Source organism: Garra rufa, chromosome 18 (genome assembly GCF_049309525.1).
Source record: "Garra rufa chromosome 18, GarRuf1.0, whole genome shotgun sequence".
Taxonomy (NCBI): domain Eukaryota; kingdom Metazoa; phylum Chordata; class Actinopteri; order Cypriniformes; family Cyprinidae; genus Garra; species Garra rufa.
Window position 1 is genome coordinate 8,932,701 of NC_133378.1, and position 25,282 is coordinate 8,957,982.

The 25,282-nt window shown below is 36.7% G+C and overlaps 1 protein-coding gene across 1 annotated transcript in view; it reads right to left on the minus strand.

The window, feature by feature from the left end:
- Nucleotides 1–400: 400 nt before the first annotated feature.
- nav1a (neuron navigator 1a) overlaps nucleotides 401–25,282 on the minus strand; it is a 164,910-nt gene continuing 140,028 nt past the window's right edge. Inside the window, exons 10-31 of the mRNA XM_073822902.1 lie at nucleotides 23,290–23,331; nucleotides 23,045–23,184; nucleotides 20,052–20,231; nucleotides 19,685–19,737; nucleotides 17,923–17,946; nucleotides 15,988–16,065; nucleotides 15,602–15,685; nucleotides 14,297–14,408; nucleotides 14,088–14,206; nucleotides 13,601–13,785; nucleotides 13,314–13,476; nucleotides 11,393–11,597; nucleotides 11,181–11,278; nucleotides 10,997–11,089; nucleotides 9,696–9,864; nucleotides 8,994–9,229; nucleotides 8,748–8,902; nucleotides 7,328–7,399; nucleotides 7,012–7,208; nucleotides 6,746–6,864; nucleotides 6,034–6,240; nucleotides 401–5,945 (exon numbers count right to left, since the gene is read on the minus strand). Coding sequence (XP_073679003.1) covers nucleotides 5,862–5,945; nucleotides 6,034–6,240; nucleotides 6,746–6,864; nucleotides 7,012–7,208; nucleotides 7,328–7,399; nucleotides 8,748–8,902; nucleotides 8,994–9,229; nucleotides 9,696–9,864; nucleotides 10,997–11,089; nucleotides 11,181–11,278; nucleotides 11,393–11,597; nucleotides 13,314–13,476; nucleotides 13,601–13,785; nucleotides 14,088–14,206; nucleotides 14,297–14,408; nucleotides 15,602–15,685; nucleotides 15,988–16,065; nucleotides 17,923–17,946; nucleotides 19,685–19,737; nucleotides 20,052–20,231; nucleotides 23,045–23,184; nucleotides 23,290–23,331 — 2,815 coding nt within the window. The 3' untranslated portion in view covers nucleotides 401–5,861. The remainder of the gene's footprint in view (nucleotides 5,946–6,033; nucleotides 6,241–6,745; nucleotides 6,865–7,011; nucleotides 7,209–7,327; nucleotides 7,400–8,747; nucleotides 8,903–8,993; nucleotides 9,230–9,695; nucleotides 9,865–10,996; nucleotides 11,090–11,180; nucleotides 11,279–11,392; nucleotides 11,598–13,313; nucleotides 13,477–13,600; nucleotides 13,786–14,087; nucleotides 14,207–14,296; nucleotides 14,409–15,601; nucleotides 15,686–15,987; nucleotides 16,066–17,922; nucleotides 17,947–19,684; nucleotides 19,738–20,051; nucleotides 20,232–23,044; nucleotides 23,185–23,289; nucleotides 23,332–25,282) is intronic.

A 25,282-nucleotide genomic window follows, 5' to 3' on the forward strand; every position in this document is an offset into this window, starting at 1 on the left:
TTTTTACATAGTCTTGATAAATCTGCTCAACTCAGGAATAACTCCCTAAACGGGCCTCACCTTATTAATCAAACTAATAGTATTTCTTAACTCAGTATCATGTAGCTTTTTTCGTGTTTAGAGTTCAAATATTTCAGACTCAAATTTTACTTGACCTTTCATTTTTAATATCACAGATAAATGTCTTGAATTTAATCCTAGTTTTTGAAATATGGCGCCCTCTTTTGTCTAAAAGAGTTGCAAATGCAAAGCTTTGCATACTGCAGTTACAAAATGAAGACAATACTCAAAAATAATTTTAGAAACATGTTCTAAACTTCCAGCTGTCACGTTCTATTACATTATTGTAATAGCCAAAATAGCATTTTTAAAAAACTGAAATAAAAGCACAAAACCAGTGTAGGGATGGCACGAGTTTATTGGAAACGTGAGTGAATATTTGATGGAAGAATTTCTCTCAGATCAGCACATGCCTTTGTAACCCCTTTCCAGCAGACAGTTTGCAAAAAAATAATAATAAAAACCAACAATAACAAAAGGTGTCTCATCATAGGGCCGGATCTACTTTTCATATTTTACTGTGATTGTGGTCGCAGATGAGTTTACTATTTACAATGTTTACAATTGCAATGCTCTATACAAAATAGAAAGATTTCTTCAAGAGAAAGCATGAAAAAAAGAGGAAGAAGAAGATAGAGAAAAACATCGTTTTTGTTTGAAAATCCCAGCGGGACAAGTAGGTCCAATGTGTTTTCCCAGACAAACAATGGTGGTACACATCAACATTAAAACACCATCAAACCTGCAACATTAGCTTATTACATACACCATTGTTATCTGTCATTGGTACTAACAACTCAGCTCTATAATGTTATTCCAACGCTGCATAGTGACAAATCATGGATCTGTTTTGATTAAACAATATTGAACCTGTTTAATCGAAAACAATTGGAAAAAACATGAATTTACAAAGTACAGGTTTTGTATTATTATTGTGCCTGCTCGAACATTCAGCGTTGTTAGTTATAAAACAGTCAAAATAATGAATAAATTAATCTTTGTTAGACACTCCATTTTAGGTTGTCCAAACGATATCAGTTCATATGCAAGACAGCAGATATGATACTACGATGGCAAATATATCTGTGAGACGAGAAGAGACGGTGGGAAATGGCTTTGTTTGTGCTAGCTGCCAAAGCAGCCTCGATTTCCAGGAAACGAGACTACCGGCAAGCTCAAATCTCAAAAGTTAGTTCATAAACTAGCATAAAAAAGGATAACACGTTCGCTCGCATTCTTATCCTCCACAGCAAACAATCCCTTGCAAAACATAATAGTTTAGGTATTGCAATGTCCAACGAGTTGGCTTATATTAGGCACATTTCTTGACAAAACACCGGGGAATTTTCCCCAAAGCCCCAAACTATCCTTAAGCAATTAAGGGAAGTTTATGATCATACGATAAGCTGTTAAGACAGATTTTGAGGTACTTGTGTGATTTGAAGCACCGCTGCCACTTCGCTGTCTTTGTATGGGTTGTTATAGCAAACTCAATCGTAAAAGCCATTTGATACCTTGTACGATCCGGAAGAGATTACAGAGGACACTTTTATAGTGAGAAATGTACATAGGCAACATGATCTAGTTACTTGTGGCAGTTAATTTGCCTCTACAGGAAAGGCGATAACTGAGAGATGACTGCGATCCTCGCTGTAATGTATATCTAACCAGACACATTCAGTTTATAGTCGTTATATTTTATCCTTGCTCTGTTTATTCTACCATAGACCTTTTTTGTTTGTGTTTTTTGGCAATTTTTTGAAAATCTATTTACAAATGTCAGACTCGGATCCTTTAGTAAAAAAAACATACAAAAAAGACCTTTAAAAAAACACTCCTCTGGTTATTCATTTGGAGAGCTACGTCTGACAGTAACAGGACACGTAAACACAAGCACAAGAGTCAGCAAGCATCATCAAGAGCACTAGGTGTGTTGGCAAACTGAAGTTTTGATCTAATTTACATTCTGCGATTATAACGGCACGTTTCATTGCTATAGTGCTAGTACTAACCAGTTAGTACGTGAGAAAGTTTCAATTTGGTAATTTAGTTAAAAGATCACTTTGCTCTTGCCAACACATCCTTTGGCGTCTCATGATAAGGTGCCTTTTTAAGCTATAATTTTCCTCAGAGTTAAAGCTTTCATGCACATACAGTTCTGGAGCACCTGTAATCAGCCAATAGCAAAAGCATTCATGAGTTACAATCCACCATTGTTCATTTTTTTGATTTGTGTTGAATCAAATATTCTGTCATTATTACAATTGTTACTGGAATGATTTGAGAGTTTTTAAAAGACCCTGATATGGGGTCATTCTGTGATTTGAAATGACCAGAAATAATAATAATAATAATAATAATAAAAAACAACTGTGACATTACTTTCCAAAACTGGCTACATTGTTACAGAAGTCCGAAGGACATAAGTGCGTGTAAAACCGTAAGCTAGCACTGTTGTTATTTTGCTTTGAACTTTGAGACATAACAAAAGCCGAACATAAATTAAATTAAACTAAACCTCCCCCAGACATAACAAACGGTTTAAACCATTTTGGCTTTGTTCACACTGCAAACTATCCTGATTTGTTTTCAAACCCAATCTATCCACATCTTATTCGGCAGGTGCTCAAATTAGTTTAGTTTGTTCAGGCAGAGTCAATATCCATTTTTTTTTTTTGGCCCTGTGTCCACCTTGTATTAATATGTATTTTTGGTGATCCAATCACAAGTGTCCAGCGCTAAAAACAGGTGTAAACGGAATCTAAATTGTGATTGGATCACTAAAACCACATACAGAGGTAGTCAAAAAAGTATATTCATCCTGGATGTGCTCTGAGCTCAACTTTGCACCCTCTCAAATGACACTCAACTGTTGAGAGAAAGTGCACAAAAATTAATAATTCAAACTTTGTGGTGTTGTACAAAAACAGACAGGAATGGTAGCTGCAATCTGTATCTTTTTTATCTGCTTCAATTCCTGCTTGCTTGTAAGCTGCACAACATGGGTTCCTTTATTCAACAGTATTTAGGTGCTTTTGCACGGCAAAGTTCTAAGAACTCAGTTCTAGGAGCTAGCCAGCATGGTGGGCCCCTCTGGCCCTTTTCCTGAGTGCATTGGCACCACGCACTGCTGAAAAAAAAAAACACAGCTAGAGGGGTTTAGAGGGGTTTTGACCACTTCCTTAGCTGGTCAGGCTGGGAGACCAGCTGGAACGACCAGTTAAACCAGCTTGAAAAGCCTAGCCAGGCTGGAAGACCAGCTAAAACCAGCCAATTCCAGCCTTAACCAGCTAAGACCAGCCAACCAGCTTAGGCTGGTTTTAGCTGTTTTTTTTCAGCAGGGCAGCAGGAACTCTGAAGTGGCCAACAGCGTCATCTTTATTTACAAACGTCAATAACTGGTGAATGCAGGACGCCTTGATCAGAGTTGTTTTTGTTTGTGTCATGGGTTTTGTGATAACGGAGAATGAATGTAGACGCACAATTTACGTGATTAAAAGAGTACGGAAATCTGACTAAATCTCATATGACAACTTGCAGTAATGCATATCGTCAAGGCTGAGAAAAGAACACAACGCTTAGGGTAGGGTTAGGTTATGGTTAGGGTTAGGGTTAGGACAACAGGTAGCTAATTGCCATTATTATCGCTTTTCCCCATGTTCGTACAGTAAATATTTTGACTCAGCTTTTTAAAAATGCTGGGTACCCGGATGATAGCCATATGCTTTTGGTCCACCAGCATACACTTGCATCACTTGTCATTCCTACAGAACTGCTTTAGACCCTACTCTAAAGTAGGAGTTAAGTAAGTTCCCCCAAATGAACTGAGTTTCTAGAACTTAGTTTCTAGAACTAAATACGTTCCTAGCTCCTCTGGTGCAAACAGGCCAAAAGCAAGAATTTCTGCCAATAGTTCTAGAAACTATGAACGGTGCCTCCAGTGCCAAAGCCCCTCTTGTGTGCCACACTTGGCACTCTTGCAAAAGTGATGTTGAGTATCCCAAAATAAAAAGAGTATACAAAAAAACGAGGTCACAGGGAATGCATTTGAAACATGTTAATACTAGGTGGAAACAGGTCTTACATTAGTTGCTACATCAGCACAAAGTAAACAGGGTTTGGGGTGTCAGTGAGAACAAAGCCTTTGATTATCTTGATGATCCATGAGCACCATAGGTATTGGAACTAAAGCCAAAAGTACACTTCCCTTGTCCATGTCCCGCTCTGGCTCAGTAGCCCCTCACTGCAGTACACAAGATCCATCCAGGGGTTGGAGACGGGTAGGTTTAGGAATCGGGCTTGAGACGGGTAGGTTTAGGGATATGTAAAGTGGGATGAGTTGGATCTCATCCTTCACCCCCTGGATCTTGTGTTCTGCAGTGAGGATTATGTCCTCTGGCTCACACACTCTGTTATGCAATTCTCGTCCATGCAAGATCCCCATGTGCATCTTGATTTTTGTATCAGCATGCCATGGACTTGTGCTTGGACATCAGTGAATGAGTGGTTGAAAGACCACCAGATCATATCCCTAAGGGCTTGAATGCTCAGTGGGGTGTGAGACGGAGCAAAACATGGATGAAGTATACCTATGCCTTAAGTGCACACTTAATGCACTGCACACACAAATAATTACTGAAAGTAAGATGTTGCATACTTATCCCATGCACCGGTAACAGCACCTCGGTTATTACAGCGATTAAATCGCCTGAGGCCAGCCTCCAGCTGGATCAGCTGTATGACTAGAGTCGTGCTCGGCTTTGCTTCATCTCCAAGTACTGCCTTAATTCAGAAACTTTGTAGGCAATGAATGACCAAGAATATCAGGCGGCAGATCACATGAGCTTCGCTGTCTGTTCTCCCATTGGTTAACGCCCTATTGCGTTACATTTGCATATAGTTGAACTTTAATCAACCTTGTCCATCGCCAACAGTCTCTATCGCTCATGTCGCCTCTAAATCTCACTGAAAATGAATGCCAGAATGCCTTCTAGTTGTTCACTATTAGTGAACAACCCACACATTTTGAATCTGGAAAAACCTGTCAGTGCTCTTGATTGAAAGCTACGAATCGAAGTGCACCATTTTGGAGATCTACAGTCTACGTCTGTCTTATGTCTGCGTGCTTGATAGGAATGAATGCCACCTGGTTATGGGTATGTACTGCACCTTGAAACTGCATCACTATGCAAACTGAGGTAATATAGAGTAATATTCAGATTGCTATGGAACTGATTTGATGATATATGGAGGGACATCGTTTAAGGCTGAATTCTAAGCACCATCTTGTACATTACATTTTGCATCCATGCGAGTTGGTCTAAATGTAACCGCACCTTTGTGTACAGGGTTCAGGCGACTTGATCTTGAGAATGGAGTGTCGGTAGTTTTGCAAACAAGAATAAATAGATTTTTGGTCCATAGGGTCAGGGTAGTAATATCGAACAAATGTGAAGCACACTTTGTTCCCAGTATGGTAGACAAGAACGTTTCATCTTCACAATCATCCAATCTTCACAATCCCCAGTTGCAAGTATTGCCATGCAACTTGCAGGTTAGATAAGCAAAGGAAGGACCGGTTAAGACAACAGTGCAAAAAAGATTCTCGCTAAGATCTGGCAGGATCAGTTCTTTAGTTTTTCTTTCATACTGAAAGTTTCATCTGCCTTGATGTGGATGTTGTTGAGAGTTCCTCTTCTCGACTCTCACAAACCTTTTGAAGGAGGTGCAAATCAGCTGTACAGAACAGTGTTTTGTAACAGCACTAGCGATTAGCTAGCTCTCGAGTCTTTTAGCTCAGCCTAGAAAGTGGGGTTGCCTGCAATGTCCCGTTCAGGCGATTCAATGTAGTTGGCAGACTCCTGGAGTTTTAACAGCATTGCCATCTGAGTGAGGGACAGAACAAGGACAGCTTGTCAGAACAAATGTGGACATGTTCACAAAGGTTCAGGTATAGCTGTACTGGACACTCACCAGTGGATCAGACTCCATAGTGGACAAAGACATGTCCTTGTCCTTGTTGGACACGTCGCTGGGCTGCTGTGTTGAAGCAGAGTTGGGGCCGGTGGTTGGCGGAGGGAGGTGAAAGAGTTTAGCCTGGTCCTGTTGAGCTGAAGGCCAGGGTAGCGTATCCCTCACCCACTCCACTGGATCCTCCCATGATGCTTTCTGACCATGGACCTGAAATATATAAATGCAAAGGTTGAGCTTCAAGACTCCACTGAAGTTCAACAAGACACAATAAGTGTCATATGATCCACCAAAACAACTCTTTTAGTAACAGGTGAGCTCTATTCCAAAACCTTTCTTCTCTTCCGTGTCAGTCTACCTTTCTGAGCCTTGAACGTAGTTGCATTGTTGTCTACGCAGGGTCTGAAAGCTCTCGGATTTCATCAAAAATATCTTCATTTGTGTTTCCAAGATGAACAAAGGTCTTAAGGGTTTTGAACAAGTGAGTAATTAATCACAGAATTTTCATTTTTGGGTGAACTATCCCTTCAAGAAAGTTGCATCCTATAAAATGCATTTCAATTGTGTTACTTTTGAGGGCCATCTTACAGCACAGTTATATTTTCTGGGGATCCTGAAGAGCTTGAAGAGTTTAGTTAGGGTTGTAGTTGAGCCCATGAGCAGGATTGCTCACCCCTGCGTTGGTATTCAGCTGCCTATGTGGACAACAGCTTACCTTCACACCATCCTTTGCTCCCTCCTGAAGATAAGGAATAATGGACTGGTTCCAGAGGTCAATAAACCAGGTCCGAAACTCTGCTAATGATACTGGACAAGACAGGAAGAAGCAGGGACCTGCAAGAACAGGAGCCAAAACTTAGGTATAACTTAGTATAATATAAGCATAATGTAACCTTTGAAAGGTAATGCATTGTTGAGGTTAATTTTCTAATATAAGTGATTAAATATGTTTTTCTGAAGAGCCATGTGTGAAAGCTGTACCTATGAGGAAGTCTGAGGTGCTGTGTTTCTCCAGGAAGGTATGGAGATGGTACCAGAGTTTAGGCACCCAGTCCAAAACCCTCAGCACCTCGGCGCTGTGAACTGTGCTGTCATCCTCTTTCTCGATCAACTTCCTGTGCAAGTAACGCACTAGGAACCCATTTGCAGGTTCCACATTGTTGGAGAAGGTGACCATTCTTTAGACAAACAGAAAATTACAAATGAAATACGTTTGGAATATTGATATGGGTATTTTGTTATCTTACCACAATCTACAAACTGAAACGAAATAGTGTTAAAGAAATTATGAACTTACCTAAAGCTGAGATGCAGGCCATGATTGGATGACATCTTAACACACTGATTGGTGGTTCCAATGATGTAAGGACTGAAATAAATAACCAAGATAAGTAAATATACTTTAGAAGAAAACGTTTAATTTTGAAAATGAATCTTACAAATCCTGTCAGGAACATGTACAGGTCATACTTCTTTCCAAAATTATATTTAATATAATTATATATAATAATTTTAAATTACACTATCAGTCAAAAGTTTGTGAACAGTGTGTTTTTAAGTCTCTTCTGCTCACCAACCCTACATCAAAAGTACAGCAAAAACTGTAAATTTTTCTAAATATTTTTACTATTTAAAATAAAAGTTTTCTATTTGAATATATTTTAAAATGTAATTTATTCATTTGATTTCAAAGCTGAATTTTAGTTTTATTACTCATCTTCAGTGCCACATGATCCTTCAGAAATCATTCTAATATTCTGATTTGCTGCTAAAAAACATTTAATATTATTATTATGTTGAAAACAGCTGAGAGGAATTTTTTCAGGTTTCTTTGATGAATAGAAAGTTCAAAAACAGCATTTATCTGAAATTGAAATCTTTTGAACATTATAAATGTCTTTATCATCGCTTTTGATCAATTTAAAGCATCCTTGCTAAATAAAAGTATTCATTTTTATAGTTTCTTTAGCTTTGATCAGAGGAATAAATAACATTTTAAAATATTCAAATAGAAAGCAGTTATTTTAAATAGTAAATAGTTCAATACTTGGCTGTACTTTGGATCAAATAAATGCAGGCTTGGTGAGCAGAAGAGACTTCTTTAAAAAAAACATGAATGCTTTTCTTACTCTAAGAATATATATATCTAAGTGCGTTTTTGCTTGATACAAGCAAAATAATCTGCCAATGGGATAAGAAAAATAATCTTGTTTACTGTTTAAAATAAAAAAAAAATTTGCTTATTCTTGCTTAATCTTTTAGATATTTTGGCTGGAATCAAGACAAAAATTGTGAAAAAAAGTAAGAAAAGCATTTTATGCAGTGTGACTAGTATTGTATATTTAAGGATATTTGCAATGTAACATTATTTGCATGACAAATAAGAATATTTGCCACCACATTCTCATTACATCAATGCAAAAAAAATTATATTGTTTGTAGTATTTTTAAGTTACAGTAGCATCTGTTATACTGTCTCTTAATTTATGCAGGTTTTAATTTAAATATGGTATATTATGCACAGTTTTGCATTACAATAATGGGACTTTGGGGGGAAATTTAATAAATGAGTAAAACTGCTTCCTTTTCTATATGCTATATATAACAAGGGAATACCAAAATTATATATAATTTAACCATAAAATATGTTAATATTTTCTGAGCGATTCACCAATAACATAATGTCGCTTCTATAAAACAGGAGTTTCCTCACTCACCATTTGTGATATTTGCAGGTCAGCGCACTATTGACCAGGTCAGTAATGGAAGCCGCGTCACTGATATCATCCAAAATAATGACCAATGGAATATCCTCAGCACCACAATCGCGGTCAATCTGATTGGCCAGATTAGACAGGTACAACTGGAGGTCCTAAGAGAGAAAATACCAAAGTAAGGCTTTACAACTGATGGTCAAACCAACCAAATCGTGTTTACTGGAAAGGGTGATTTCTAGGCTTCACCTTGCAGGTCTGTTGGTGCATATTGAAAGTGGTGATAAGGCCAGGGCTGGGCTCACGGCCGCTCCTCTCCAGCAGATACTCAGCCAGTCTAGTGGTGAGATAGGTCTTCCCCGTGCCGCTGGGGCCCGACAGAACCAGCCGTCGGTGCTTCAGAAGCAGGCTGATGTAGTGTTGCATCATGGGTTTGGGTATAAGCGTCTCAAACACCAGACTGTCCACACACTTCTCTTTAAAACCTGGAACAGAGAGTGGGATTAGGTGAAACAGGTCAGTTACAAGTGCCATGAAGAACTAAATATCTTGTTTCTAATTTAGTCACTCAATGTGGTGTAGCTCCACCCACAGTGAAATCTCATTGGTCCACAATCTCACTTCACGTAGGTTAGAAAATGCCAATGCAAGCATTTGTTTTGCAGGTTTATGATCATATATTGCTAATATATATACCTAAAATTGACATGTTTGAAGCAAATGATAATCATTAACTGTACTTTTTTCATATAGAAAGTCTGAGATAACATTATAAGGTGGATGAAACAGCATAAACATCAGATCTGTTCTGTGATTTTGATCACTTTGCACAGATTTTCACTTTCAGTGAGGACTTTGACACTTGAAGCCTCATGTTGTACCTGTGTTGGACGAGGTGTATAAAACTTTGGTGTAAGAGAGAGCGAGAGATTGAAAGTGTGAGTTTTTCACCTTTGAGGGCGACAGTGACGAGTCCTGGTCCTTTTTTTAAACAGTCACAGGGTGAACTTTCTGGGGCTTCGGCTCCAAGCACCCTCTTGCTCTGATTAATACTGTAACTGTAGATAGAGTCGACAGACAGTCCCATACTTGCACTGGGGTCCATCTGCGAAATGTAGTCCTAATGTACAAATACAAAGAACACATTAGATTAAATATTATTATTAAATATATAAGTACATTCATCTATCTATCTATAGTAATATATATAAATATAGTAGAAATACACTAACAGTCAAAAGTTTTTGAACAGTAAGAATCTGTATGTTTTTAAAGATTTTTTTAAAGTCTCTTCTGTTCACCAAGCCTACATTTGTTCCAAAGTACAGCAAAAACAGTACAAATGTAGAAACATTTTTTTTATTTAAAATAACTGCTTTCTATTTGAATATATTTTAAGATGTAATTTATTCTTGTGATTTCAAAGCTGAATTTTTAGCATCATTACTCCAGTCACATGATCCATCAGAAATCATTCTAACATTCTGATTTGCTGCTCAAAAAACATTTATTATTATTATATGTTAAAAACAGCTGAGTAGAATTTTTTCAGGTTTCTTAGATGAATAGAAAGTTCAAAAGAACAGCATTTATCTGAAATAGAAGTCTTTTGTGACATTATAAATGTCTTTATCATCACTTCAATTTAAAGCAATTTGAATAAAAGAATTAATGTCTATTTTTTTTATAGGAAATAATTAGAAAAAATTGAAAAATATAATATAAATAATATTAAAAATATAAATAAATATTACATATAATAATAATAATAATAATAATAATAAATGTTTCTTGAACAGCAACTCAGCATATTAGAAAGATTTCTGAAGGATCACATGACACTGAAGACTGAAGTAATGATGCTGAAAATGTAGCTTTGATCACACATATATAGTAGTATTTATTAGAAAATATAAAAATATATATTTAATATTTAATATATATTATTATATAAAAATATTTTAATTAAACAGCAATGAAAAAATTGCAATTACATAGAAAGGTATATTTAAAACAAATAGAAAAAATCATAAAGATATAGAATAATTTTTCTAAAAAATTAAAATAAAGAAAAATGACAAATTTAGGATTGAAAATCTCCTATAGACTTATAATAATGCATGGGTTATTATAACAATCACCTATTGACTTCTGCATACTATAATTATAATTATATTATAATTGTAAAATTGTTATCTTCATTGTTTTCGCATATATTTAAGCCGTTTTTACAACACAGAACAAGATCTCACCCTGAAAGCTGTGGAGATGTCCGTGTCTAACATAGACCACTCAGTTTTCCCATGAATCCTCACAGAGCCAATGTAGAAGTCCTGCTGCCTTGCCTGCTGATTGTATATCAGTTTGCTTATTTAGTACATTTGAGCTAATGTTCAGGTATTTAAAGCAATTTTAATTCTGTTTTCATGTACTCACCTCTTTGGACACTTGCTGGTCAGCTATACGGACCACCACACGTGTGAAGACCTCGTCCCTCTGAGAGGACAGGCTGAGTAACTCCATAGGAGCAATGTCTGCGAGACAGAAAGAATGGTTTGACTCTGTTCTAGATTAGAAATGGAATACAATGCTTGAAGCCACCTAGCTTTCATGTTTAAGTATCATATGGTATGACTGAAGGAACTCACCAGTGTTGGAGCACTCATTGAGGCTGAGGCTGAAGGACTTGGTGAGGCTCATGGGTGGTTTGGTTTGGTTGGAGTTCAGGAGGCTGGCCAGACCCGAGGGCTGAGAGGTGGAAGTAGAAGGCGGGCCGCAAGGGAGGACAAGGGATGATGGCGCACTTCCTGTTTTCAGCTGATCGTTCTCTGCCTTCAGACTCTCCACCATCCTCTACGAATAAGAGATTTGATTTGAATTAGGTTTGTTTTCTTTGCAGTGCTTGACACACATTCGTGAAATTTTGAAGGCAAAAAAGGTGCATTGTCTATTGTCAAGTGATATATATAGTGCCTTGAGAAAGTATTCATACCCCTGCATTTTTCCACATTTTGTTATGTTGCTGCTTTATGTTAAACTGCTTTAAATTACTGTTTTTCCCACATCAATATACACCCCATACACCATAATTGCAAAGCAAAAAACAGGTTTTTAACATCTTAAACTTAAATGATCTAGGACCGTTGAAATTTAGCTCAGGAGCATTCATATTGCTTGTAGATGTTACTACACTTTGGGTAAAGTTAACCTGTGGCAAATTCAATTGAATGGATACGATTTGGAAAGGCACACACGTCTTAATAAAAGGTCTAACAGCTGAATATGCATATCAGAGCAAAAACCAAGCCCTGAGGTAAACAAATCTGCCTGTAGAGCTCAGAAACAGGGTTGCATCAAGCCACACATCTGGGGAAGAGTTCAGAAAAAAACTGCTACATTGAAGGTTCATAGAAGCATCCAGTCTTCGTTACCCTTAATAGAAGAAGTTTGAAATAACCACCACCGACTCTTCCTAGAGCTGGCCTCCTGGCCAAACTGAGCAATTGATGGAGAAGGGCTTTGGTTAGACTGGTGACCAAGATCTTGATGATCATTCTAGTTGAGCTCCATGATCATATGTGAAGTTATGTGAGAAACCTACTGAGGGAGAAACATCACTGCAACACTCCACCTATTTGGGCTTTGTGGCAATGTGGCAAGACTCAATCCTCTCCTCAGTGCAGCAGACACATGAAAACACACTTGGAATTTGTAAAAAAAAAAAAAAAAAAGCACTTAAAGAACTCTCAGATTGTGAGAAACAATATTCTCTGGTCTGATGAACCTTAATTCCAAGCATCATGTTTGAAGGAAACAAGGCACTGCTCGTTACCTGCAGAGTACTATCCCAAAAGTACAGTGTGCTGCTAGCAGCCTCATGCTGTGGGGCTGTTTTTGAGCAGCAGGGACTGATGCACTCATTACAGTAAAAAAGGAAAGCACAACACAGCAAAATATTAAGAACCTTAATAAAAACCTAGTACAGAGCATTCAGAACCTCAGACTGGGCGGAAGGTTGACCTTCCAAAAGGACAATAACTCTTAAGCACACAGCAAGAATGGCTTATAGACAACTCTGTGAATGTTCTTGAGTGGCCCAGCCAGAGTATGGCCTTGAACTCAATCAAACATTTCTGGAGAAACCTGAAAATGTCCGTCTGCCCCATTTAAGGTGACAGAGCTTGAGAGGTGAAGAGGTTATGCAATGTACTTTTTCAGTATTTTTTATTTTATATTTTATTCTAATTTATTTTTATTTTTAATAAACGAAGTTGTGACAATTCTGTTTTCGCTTTGTCGTAATGGTGTATGGAGTGTACATAACAAAACGTGAAATGAAGGGGTATGAATACCTTTGCAAGGCACTGTAAGTGATATATAACTGTTAACAAGGGCTGAAAGATTAAACCATTAGAAACTATTCTCAAGTCTCCAGTGCTCGAGGTTTCCGCTGGTCCTTGAGAAGTCTTAAATTTGGTTTGATTAAATTTAAGCTCATAAAAAGTCTTAAATAGATAGTATATGTGGTAAATGTGACCACACCCAAATGTTACTAAACAGGCCACTAACCTGCATGTTGTTCATGGTTTCTCGTAGATGCTCCAGCTGATGTGCAGAGTTCAGCGCTTCTAGCCGAATGTCTGTCAGTTTCATCTCTTTCTCCCACAGCTCAGACCGCAGCTCTGATACCACCTTCTCATCGCCCTCGTTTTCCTCATTACTTTCATGGATCCTGTTAGAACACAATATCATCACTGTTTAAAATGTGCTAAAGCGCTGTGTTTCAGAAGTGAAATCACACGCCCTTCCTTGATTTTCGCATGACATTGTGATTGGCACATGAGAACTTTACTCACACAGAGGAGGTGGTTGATTGGCTGGATGGGAGGGAAGTGGGCGGGTTCTCTCCATCTTCATGGCCCAGTTTTGGTGAGTTAGGTGCAGAAGAGTCTGGAGTGGCGATCTCTTCGATATCAGAGTACATGGAGCCACCTTTAGCACCCTTCTTAATGCTGAACGCCTTTCCAAAAGAATTTCGTAACTACAGAGAAATCAAAGACAGAGAGTTTAAAATACATGGAATTACTTCATGAATATAAGAATTCAAATTCAGGTACTTCATATGAAGCTACTTCAAGCACAGCTGAGGACACCAAGCTTTATAGAGCGGTTAGAAAAAACACAATGACATATGAGGTACATTCCCTCAAGAGATACTTCTAAACTTGCCTTATAGACCTTACAGATTTACAAAAGAAGAAGAATATGTGAAAACTGTGGATATGCTCTAGTAGATCATAATAGTCACTATGATTCCATTTTAGGCTCTTTTTTACTGCTTACCCAGTTCTTTTTCTTCTTCTTCTTGGCATCGTCTTTCAAGCTGCCCACACTGGAATGGCTGGTGATGCTGTTCAGACTCGAGATGCTCTCGGATGAGTTCTGCCTCCTGATTCGCAACTCTGAGAGGGAAATAAAAAAATGTTTACCTTGTACTATTCATCATATATTGAGCTAAAGCTCAATCTGAGGTGTGTGTTTGCTGTCTTTACCTTTGGGGGCCACATCTGGGTTATTAAGTGCGACATGGATGACGGCCTGCGCCTCCATGTTCTTGGTCTTCATGTTCTCTATTGTTTCTCTAAGGTCCAGTAATTCAGTATCCTATAGAGAAAAAAACACAGATGTATTTAGTCTGTGCTCATCCATTTAAGGCATAAACATTGAAACGGCATTCCCCAAAGCGCAGCTACTGACGGTTTTCCAAACAAATGTAGGTTAACTTCTGCTTTCCACATGATTTACTGCCTGCACTTGACCTGACCAATGACATTTATGGCAGACGAAGCCACAGGGATGTCTTACAAAAGCATCACTGGTACCTCAAGATCATTTGCTTTCTCTGAATCACTGAAACTGTAGGGTCACAGCCACTGGAATAAATCAGTGAATCTGGGTCACTGAATAGCAGCCTCTTTCACAGAGGGCAATGTGGCATGAAAGTTAGGGTTTCACTTCTAAACCCCTACTGCATGTATGTTAATTCAGCCAAAGGCAAATTATGAACTTATGGCACAGATAACACAGTGACTCTTTGGAAGCAATTGAAAAGCCAGCAACCCCCATCATCCATTCAATCATAATTTGACCCAAATTTGCTCTTTGGCTCTTAGTGACTCTGTGAGGTTACACATATTGATCTAAATATGGGTGGTAAAAGGATATTTTAGGTTTGGGTAGTATGTTTCATACACATGGGCCAATCTAATGATATTAGAAATACCAAAAATAGTTCGTTTTTTGTTTTTAAACTATGCTACTGCACTGAAAAAGACGTAGAATTCACTTTGAAACTATTTTTACTTGGAATTTACTAGAAAATTTCAAAGATGTGACCTTGGACCACAAAACCAGTCTTAAGTCGCTGGGGTATATTTCTAGCAATAGCCAAAAATACATTGTATGGGTCAAAATTATTGATTTTTCTGTTATGCCAAAAATCATTAGGAAATTAAGTAAAGATCATGTTCCATTAAGATTTTTTTGTAAAATCCCTACTATAAATATATCAAAATGTAATTTTTGATTGGTAATATGCATTGTTAAGAACTTAATTTGGACAATTTTAAAGGTGATTTTCTCAGTATTTTGATTTTTTTGCACCCTCAGATTCCAGATTTTCAAATAGATGTATCTCGGCCAAATATTAATATTAATATTAATTTAATATTTTAGATCCCTTAAACCTACCCCATACTGAACTTAACAACTACAGTACCTCACTAACCATAAGCATAAATGGTGGAACTGAGAAGATTACAGGAATTTTTAGTTTGTTTTGAAGATGAATATCATACCTTCTGCTCAGCGCTGAAGGAAAGGGTCTGGAGTCGAGAGGTCATGAGGGCCAGACTCTGCTCAAATGCCGCCACCAGGTTGGCCTGAAGAAAAAAAACAAAAAACAGAATCCATTTAATTGCATTGCCAAAGATGGGAAGTAAATTTTCAGCATTACTTTAGTCCTCTGTGTCACTTGATCCTTCCGAAATCGTTGTAATATGCTGATTTGCTGCTCAAGAAACATTTATGATTATTATCAATGTTAAAAAAATTGTGTTTTGCTTAATATTTTTGTGGGAACTTTTATTTTGAGGACTGTTTTATGAATAGACTGAATAAAATAACTTTTGAACAGGACTGTACATACAAAATAGTGTGTTCATATGAGACCACGTACACTTACATTAGCAGACAGCTGTGAGGTCAGATTGGCCACCTTCTCTTGTGAAGACTCCAACTCTCTCCTCAGCTTACGGATTTGCTGTGAAGAAACACACAAGTTATTAACCAACAAATAAATCACTGCATAAAGCTGCATCAAATTTAAAGAAACATTTCACCCAAAAATGAGAATTCTGTCATCATTACTTTCTCTCGCGTTGTTCCAAAACTCTATGACTTTGTTTGTTCCGTATACGAGAAGGACATGCTTATATGAAGGTTCCTTCCAAGGTTAAGTTTCAAAAATGACAAAAAAGTACAGAAAAATATACACTAGTACTCTGAAGTCATATGATAGCTTTATATGAGAAACGGTCATTAATTGACTGAAAATATTCTCCAATGAAGCTCATTTGTGCAATTCATATGGGCTACTTTTATATTGTCATTTTTGAGCTTGCCATTGATTTTCACTGTAAGGTCAAAAGCAGAACAGAGCAGGAAAAAACTCCTCAACATCTGCTTTTGTGTTCCATGGAAGAAAGCAAGTCATACAAGATTGTCATTACAGGACATTCATAGTCATCGCAGAAGTAAATAATGACAATTTTCATTTTTGGTGAACTATTCCTCTAAATGATCATATTATTTACTCTGACGTAAATCTCTAAATTGTTTTTCCTAAATTACAGTATTACAGTCAGGCTGAACTGCTGATGCTCCAGGAATTGAAGCTCGCTGCAGCTGCTGGAAAACTGTGACAGATGATATTTAGCACTCCCAAAAGCAACTGTGTCTGTTTATATTATCTCTATTTGGAACAGGCTGATAAACTCTATACATGCAACTGAAGACAACAAAAAGACAAATGGTGAGTATATTCACGTAGTACGACGCACGGCAGACCGACACAATGAGTAAAATCAGACTCACTTTAAGCCTTCAGGCTTGGAATGCAAAACTGCACCAAGTACATTTTTTTCCAGACAAATCTCAGAGCAACTTGGTGAGACATCTTCATTTTGCATCCATAAATCAAGTAGACAGACTCACAAAACAGCAAAAGCCTATTCCCACCAGGATTTTAAGCAAAAGCACCACAGCTGAGAAAATTTCACAGAGTACAAATATAATTTTTTTTAATTATTGTTTTAATTTTGGATTCTATTTTTATTATTTGGTGTTTGTTTTATCCCATCTGATGTGAATAGGCTTTCACATTATAGTTATGAAACACAGACATGGAGGAAATTATGAATACCAACATGTGGCAAGTGGTTAGCTACTTATTTCCTTAAGCCCAAAGACGGTTGGTCATGATTGGATGAAACTTGACAAATTACATGACAGAGGTATCTCATAACAGCCTTCTGAATAGCTAATGGCAGTTAAAGGCTTTGAATCAATCAGGAATTGGACGATAAATAAATTCCGAATGGATCACGATTCTCTTTGGAATCGATTCTGAGTTTAGATTTTAACAGCAGATGGCGCTCTAATCTAATATTTTATCTGCACACTTAAACGCTCAAGAAGAAGAGTGCTGAAGAGTCGTGTAATTTCACCTCGACTCAGAATGCTTTTATGGCGTGAGATTAATGTAAACACACTTTTTCGAATTGTATGAATGATTATTTTAGGGTCAAGTGTGTGTAAGGGTTTGGAAACAAGCAGAGCACGGCTGTTTCTAAAGCAAGCAGTGCCATCTGCTGTTCAGGAATAAACTAAGATCAGATTTGAGAAAGAATCGCGATGTGTTCGGAAAATCTCAGAATCATTTCTTAATTCCTTAGAATAAATGTTGTGTTAGTTCGTTAGCTTCTGACATTAGCTGACTTGAGCTGTTATGATCTCTGAGAACATGTAGGTCAAAAACAGGTTATTAATATGACTGTCATTCATTTCTGAACGACAAAGAGGGAAAATCAGAGAGAGAGAGAGAGAGACAGACACTTACCTCGCCTTGCATTCTCTCCTCCGCCTGAGAGAAGCACGCAAGAAAAGAACGACAGATAGACAATAAGATACTAAAGAAATGGAAGTCCGTAGTGATGAAAAAACAGAAGTACAAATGAAAAAGATCTAAATCGGGGCTGCACGATTTAGTCAAATTATTTTGAGACACACTGATAATAATTAAATATCAACGCTTAAAAAAACACTTAAAGTGTGTTCACACTTGTTCTCTTTAAATCCAAACTCAAATCACTTTCAGTTTACCTAAAATTTGGTTAAAAAAGTACACATTTTACCTGAACTTCAAAGTATTTATAAATTAAATTAGATTTGATTTCAAAACAGATTTTAATTAAATTAATTGTGCAGCCCTAGATTGGAATAGGGTTGGGTATCGAGAACCGGTTCCATTTTAGAACCGGTTTCGAATTTCCAATAACCGGGTATTCGATAAGACACGTGCATTTCGATTCCGCTTATTGATTCCTGCATTCGCATTTTAATGTGATTTTTAAACTATTTAAGTGCAGGAAGGAAAGGTAATAGTCAAGGAAGTTTGCTGCCGTAACATGGCCGAAGCAGGCGCAGTAATATCACGCAGCACATGTGCAAATGCTAACCCAGCTGGGAACTAATTTCAGGTGCTGCGTGATATTACTCCACCTGCTTCGGCCATATTACGGCAGCAAACTTCCTTGACTGTTACGCGGAATGGGAGTGTAGTTCCTAATCTTATCGGCCTGGAAAAATTGCAGCTTTACATTTTATTCGTTTAGCAGTACACGATAAAACTGCAGAAGAGTCAAGTTTTAAATAGGACAAATATCGAAACTCGTTGGTCATTTTTGAACGCAATGCTATTGGTCTAATAGGATTCAATGATGCTATGCTATGCTAAAAGTGATTAAAAGTGCATTAACTAATGTTAACAAGATTTTAATAATGTATTAGTAAATGTTGAAGCAGTTCATTATTAGTTCATGTTAACTAATGTGGTTAACTAATGTTAACTAAAGAACCTTATTGTAAAGTGTTACCGAAAATTATGCAGTGATTTTAAACTTTTAATTTCAATTTCTATACCTGACATTTGTTCGGAATTATTTATTTATGCTTTTGCTAATTGATTTGTTCGTCCCTATTTTATTACTTGTCTTTAACAATTTAATGTTTGAAATGTATATTAGTCTAGTTGTTTTTTTTCTGTGGTATTTTTTGATAAAACCATAGGCAAAAGACAGAATAAATATATCTGACATCTAAACTTTTTAATGTTTTTTTTTTTTTTCGTTTTTATTGGAATCGGAACTAGGAATCGATAAAATTCAAACGATACCCAACCCTAGATAGGAATGACATTAAATGCATTTTTAATAAAGCATTGCTAAATTGGTTCACTATTTAAATGCCATGTAGGTTAAACAGCTGTGTATGATACTTATGCATGAATCAGTGAATGAAATATCAATGCTATGACTTTTTTATGAGTTGTTTATACTGTGGCATGAATCTGCTTTTCAAAAACAGGCCTGTCCTTTCTCCAACCTATAGCTCACATCAACACCCAGTCATGTGTTGCAGTTCAAGTAACAGCTCCATTTTCAGTAAGGAAAGCAGAGAAAGCTTCTTCTAGTGTCCCTGCTGTGAGGGTCCAATAAATCAGCAGGAGCAGACGGGCCGTTCCAGCCGAGCCGAGCGGCAGTCTAGCACTGTACGACACGTGTGTGGAGCTCTGGAGGGAAGAAAAGTGCTGAGATACTTACTGAGGAGTAGCTGGAGGAGGCATTAGACACCAGTGAGAGCACTGAGCCATGAACTGCAGGTGGAAAGAGAGAGACACAGAGAGAAAAACACACAAGTGTGAGTTCAGAAGCATTACAGTGGCTAAATCCTACACTGCAGCAAATTAAGATTGTTTATCATACATATCCTGTGTTGTGTTTTACCATTTGTTGAGTCATGTTTAGTTTACAGAGCTGTGTTTTTGTGTCATCTAGTTGACATTTTAATTCAAAGTGACATAGTACTATTTTTTCCCTTGTGGGATTCGAACTTGCAACCTTTGCCAGTGCAAATATTTAACTATGAATGTATGTAGACTGTGCCATATGTCATAACACAGTGTCTCACCATCATCGCCGGCATCTCTGTCTCTGAAGGAGCCGGATCGGATCATGCTCTTGGGTCGCTCGGCGAGTGAAAGGGTGCTGCCCAACGGAGAGGCCTGATACAGCTCAAAACTGGCCTCGTGAGTGGGGATGCTGTTGGATCTGGTCATCCTTGGCGTTCCTGAGGTGGGGCTGGGTGCCACTGCACATAACAGACAGTAGAGGGAGCCAGAGGTTATATATGGTATAAAGCACTGCATATTAGATAAAGATGCCCAGTATCTTGCCTAACACAGGTAAAGGCAAATACTTGAAATATTAACACACACACACACACACACACACACACATTAATATTTCAAGTATTTGATTTTTATTTATTGTTATCCTCCTGAGACCCAGCTAAGGAGAATTTCTATGAGAACTCATATGTCACAGTTTTAAGACTGGATGTCCTGTGCAGAGCACATTCAGGGCTTTTTAGAGATACCAAAATGTACCAAAGAACGCATGAACACACCCTCTCCTTGGTCTTTAAAGGTGGCTAAAATTAATTTAGTAAAATATGGTACATTCCTTATGAAAATATGATAATATTTTGTAATTGTCATTTAAATCTGAATAATTTTCAAATTGTTTATCATAAAGCAACATCTCAGGAAAATGTTATGTGTTTTAAAAAAGGACATCATTTCATACATGTCCACTGTAGAGGACACCAGGACTAAAATCATTTGTATTATACATTTATACAGCAATACATTAATATGCAGGGAAAGCCAGTTTATGGAATTTTTTACACATACTGCATGAAACAAAATGGTATATCAAATCATTTTTGCTATGTTTTATAACATAGTTGAGAATCATCCTTAAAGTTTGGAATTAAAAAATAAACCCTAAAAATTGATTGGTGATTTAATTTTTCTTATTAAAAAAGTACTAGTGTCCTCTACAGAGGACATAGAATAAAATATTAATAAAATATAATTTTTTCAAAATGCTAATTTGCCATTTTTTTAATGATCTAAACAATCTAATGGCATGAAAAATTACAAAATTCACAAATCTTTTTTTTTTCACTCTGAAATATATTTCTACTTAATGAAGTTAAATGCATTCTAAATACTGTTTAATACTGTTTTTAAAATATTAATATAAAAATATCAATTAACGAATTATTTTGAGATAAACAGAAAAATATACAGTACAGACCAAATGAATGATAAGGTGTGTCCAAACTTTTGGTCTGTACTGTATATTTTTCTGTTTATTAAAGTTTTTACTCTACATTCGTGCAGTTTTCAGTGGGTTAGTGATATTTTTTAAATATATATAAATTAATAAATAAATATTTTTTAAATGGTTTTTTTTATAGAAAAATAATGTAAAACTTTTTTATGTAAAATTCACTTTATAAAAGACCATGGGGATAATTCATGGGGATAACATGGATAATTTCACATGGTTTAGTGTAAGATTTTTGCCCATCTTTTGGAAAATCCAGTTTTAAAAGTAAAAAAAAAACAACAACTACAAATAACTTTTACCAGTAGGTGGCTGCAGAGCTCCACTATTTGCTATTTGCTATTTGACCACCTCAAAGATATTTTTTCACAAGTTTTTTCAGTCTGTACCACACACACATATATATATATATATATATATATATATATATATATATATTAGGGGTGGGCATAGATTAATTTTTTTTAATCTAGATTAATCTAGATTAAATCTTGGAATTAATCTAGATTAATCTAGATTAAAATGGCTAATTTGAATTCTGCTGAAGGCATTCAGAATATGTGTGCTACCCAAATAATGACTAAAAGTAAGTATTCGAGAACGGGCCAGGTGGCGCATTAGATCAGGCGCTTATCTCCTGTTTCCAAAATGCATCACAAACTGCTTGACAATTGCATTTACAACATAATTACCTATACAAACTTGTGTAACCAAGTACTTCTGCGCAAAAGGCTGCACGACGTGCGCGTGCTGCACAGACGCGCACCGGCATGGATATCTGCGTGCATAGTCTTGGGTTAAACTGCGTTGCTTTTAGAAGCGTCAATTTAGTTGTTGCATATAGTTTAATGTCTTTATTTCGGGATTATCAAAGTAAATTATAACTCACGTGCCCCAGTAAAAAGGGTCTAGCAACGCACCTGCCCTGAAGCGGCTTCATAACTGCATTCATGTTTGCGCGTCTCATTTGATGTGGTAATTTCACAGAAGTTGAAGACTCGTTCTCGCCCCCTACAGTGCAATTCGACTAGGTATACGTCATCCGCGCTAAAATATCAAAGTCATCATATCTTGCGTAGTTTAGACCCAGCTCCCAACCCAACTTTGAGAATAGATTAACGGCGATATTTTTTTTATCGCCCGATAAGAGTCTCACGTTAACGCAGCACGTTAACGCCGATAACGGCCCACCACTAATATATATATATATAAAGATATACATATAAACATATATATAAAGAATTAATTTATTAATTAATTATATATTTTAATATTTTGGGTTAAAAAGTGTGAATAACTGCAGGAAATAAAAATACAACAACTATTTTTTACAGCGATCAAACACCTAGAAATTAATAATACTTCATCGGTGTGTGCATGTTAATTATATATGTAACTTTCATTTCTAAAATTTTATTCCTTTATATATATATATATATATATATATATATATATATATATATATATATATATATATATATATATATATAACAGATTCATGATTTAATACCCATTAATTCTGATTCAATGAAATGAAAGTTAAAAAGTTGTATGTATATATTAAGTGTGATGCATAAATCTCAATTTTTTAAAAAGTAACTCTTATGACTGATTTTGTGGTCCGGGGTCACAAATATTAATTTGAAAAGAAACCATATTTTTACAGCGATTAAACTCACAGAAATTAGTAATATTTTATCCTTCTTAAGAATGTTCCAGAAATGCTCAGTCATCAGATTTGCTACCCTAAAATGTTCAGTCACTTACTGATGCTTGTCAGTGGTGTTTTTCCTGTCAGTATGGGTGAAGGGAACTGTGGTGGACTGCTGGTCTCAGTCAGGCTCAGTATGGTGTGTGAGTGACGTCTCTCTTTGCTGTCCTCCTCAGCCTGCAAGGAGATGTGCTGACTGATGGGAAAAGAGGGTGTGACGTTAGTTCATGGATTTACTACATCAGATCAAACCATTTACCTCTTCAAGAGAAGCACCATCATGAAGTGAAATGATAAGTACCTTAAGCCTTTCTTTGGAAGAGTATTTCTGTCCCTTTGTGAGCTGAAAGAAAAAAAAATGAAGAAATGAGAAAGTGAGAAATAGAGCATTATTCAAATGACAGGACACTTACGCATGGAAATGAAGAGATCAGACTCCCAAAAATAGAACACAGTAATTTGTAAAGCAAAATGAGCAATTAGTAGTTCAGTCAGAGGGATTATTAGCACAGATATAATCACAGTGTTAACATAATAGGCAATTGTTATGCTTTGATTTTCGGGTGGATGTGAACCGAGTGCAAATGTGCTGTAATGTGGCTATCTGGAAGATCAAGAAGCCCTTTACACTAAATATTAAACTTTAGTGTGTGAGGTTAGAATGAGTTTGATTGATAATCACTGAGGGGAAGGGTTGCTGGGTTTTCACAACAAAACCCGCCCAAATGCTACTCAAAACTAGCCCAGTCGTGTTTTTCAAGGGGGTTTCCTGATAAGAATCGCATTCCGGTAGGTAAAATGCATGTCTATTGGCAAGGTTTCCCTTGTAATATTCACATTCCAAGGGCTAAACATCACATTATTGGGGTCGCTTCAACCTGCAGACTAGAGCTGCAAAACGATTAGTCACGAATAATCAATTCAAAATAAGTTTATGTTTGCATACTATACAGTATGTGTGTTTACTGTGTATGTTTATTATGTATATATAAATACACACAGATACATGTATATACAGTATTAAGGAAAAATGGAAATGGATACTGCAGTCGAAATTCATAACATTGGAGAGAGTTGTTTCAAAACTCATGCAGGTTGCCAGATTGAAGACACGCAACAGGAACGAGCGCAATTGACCCTTTGCAAAGAGTTTGTTTAACAGGCAATCTGACCAATCATAATGCTAAATCTGCAATTTTTGTCCACGAACAAACCAGACAGGAGAGTAGATTAACGTAGGTGGACTTGAAAGAGATAAATGCCGTGTATCAACGTCTTTCCGTGGTTGAAGAAAGATACCTTCTGATGTTCATTTGTGTTTTTTTTGTGCTACAACTAGTAAAGAGGAAGAGATGATCGCTTCATGTGTCTCAGTTCGTTTGCTGGCTTCCATAGCTGCGTTTTCTATCAACTGGCAACCCGGCATGTCAAAATACTTTTGGATAAACTGTCAGTGGGCAGAGTCACACAGAACAAAACAAAAACAGACATTCTGACACGGAACACACATTTCAAAGCAAAATAACTCACTGTAGCTTTGTTTTATGGAGAAACATGCACAGTATGTGAACTTAACATGTTTGCTAAATATCTGCAAACTAAATGTATTATATGCTTTAGTACAGTCAAAAAAAATGACATACAACACCTTTAAGAAGACTTTAGCATCTAGGGCTGTCAAACGATTAATCGCATCCAAAATAAAAGTTTATGTTTACATACTATATGTGTGTGTACTGTGACAGATTTTTCTGTTCGACTAGCAGTCGTTCATTTTAAGGATCAGTTGATGTTTAATAAACCATATAAATCATAATAATGAGCCTTTAATTGCATACATAGCCTAAAAAAGCTTGCCACTGTTGTATGAATCTTTCAGGGAAAAACAGCAAGGAGATTGTCACAGTTCTGTCTGTTTATGTCTTTGGTTTCGCCCATTGTCTCCCCCTGTTGATCTGTGTCATTTTGGTTTAGCCCCATCATCTGTGTAATCACCATCACCTGTGTTTGATAATTAGTCTGTCTTTATAAGTCTGTTTGTTTCTTGAGTTCTCTGTCGGTCTTTGCTTATGTTATCTGTGATTTCGTGTGTGGAAGTATTCTGTGTTCTTGCCAGTTCCTGTTTGTATCTCTGAAGACTTTATTAAATGTATATATTGTTAATTGTTCATCTCGTTTCGTCTCGTTTCGTCCAGCACGGTAAAACCGTAACAGAAAGACCGACCAATACAGTTTACCCGGCACGTTTTCCCTGCGCTTATTTTTTCAGTTTTTTACTCAGTGTTTGTTTTTTC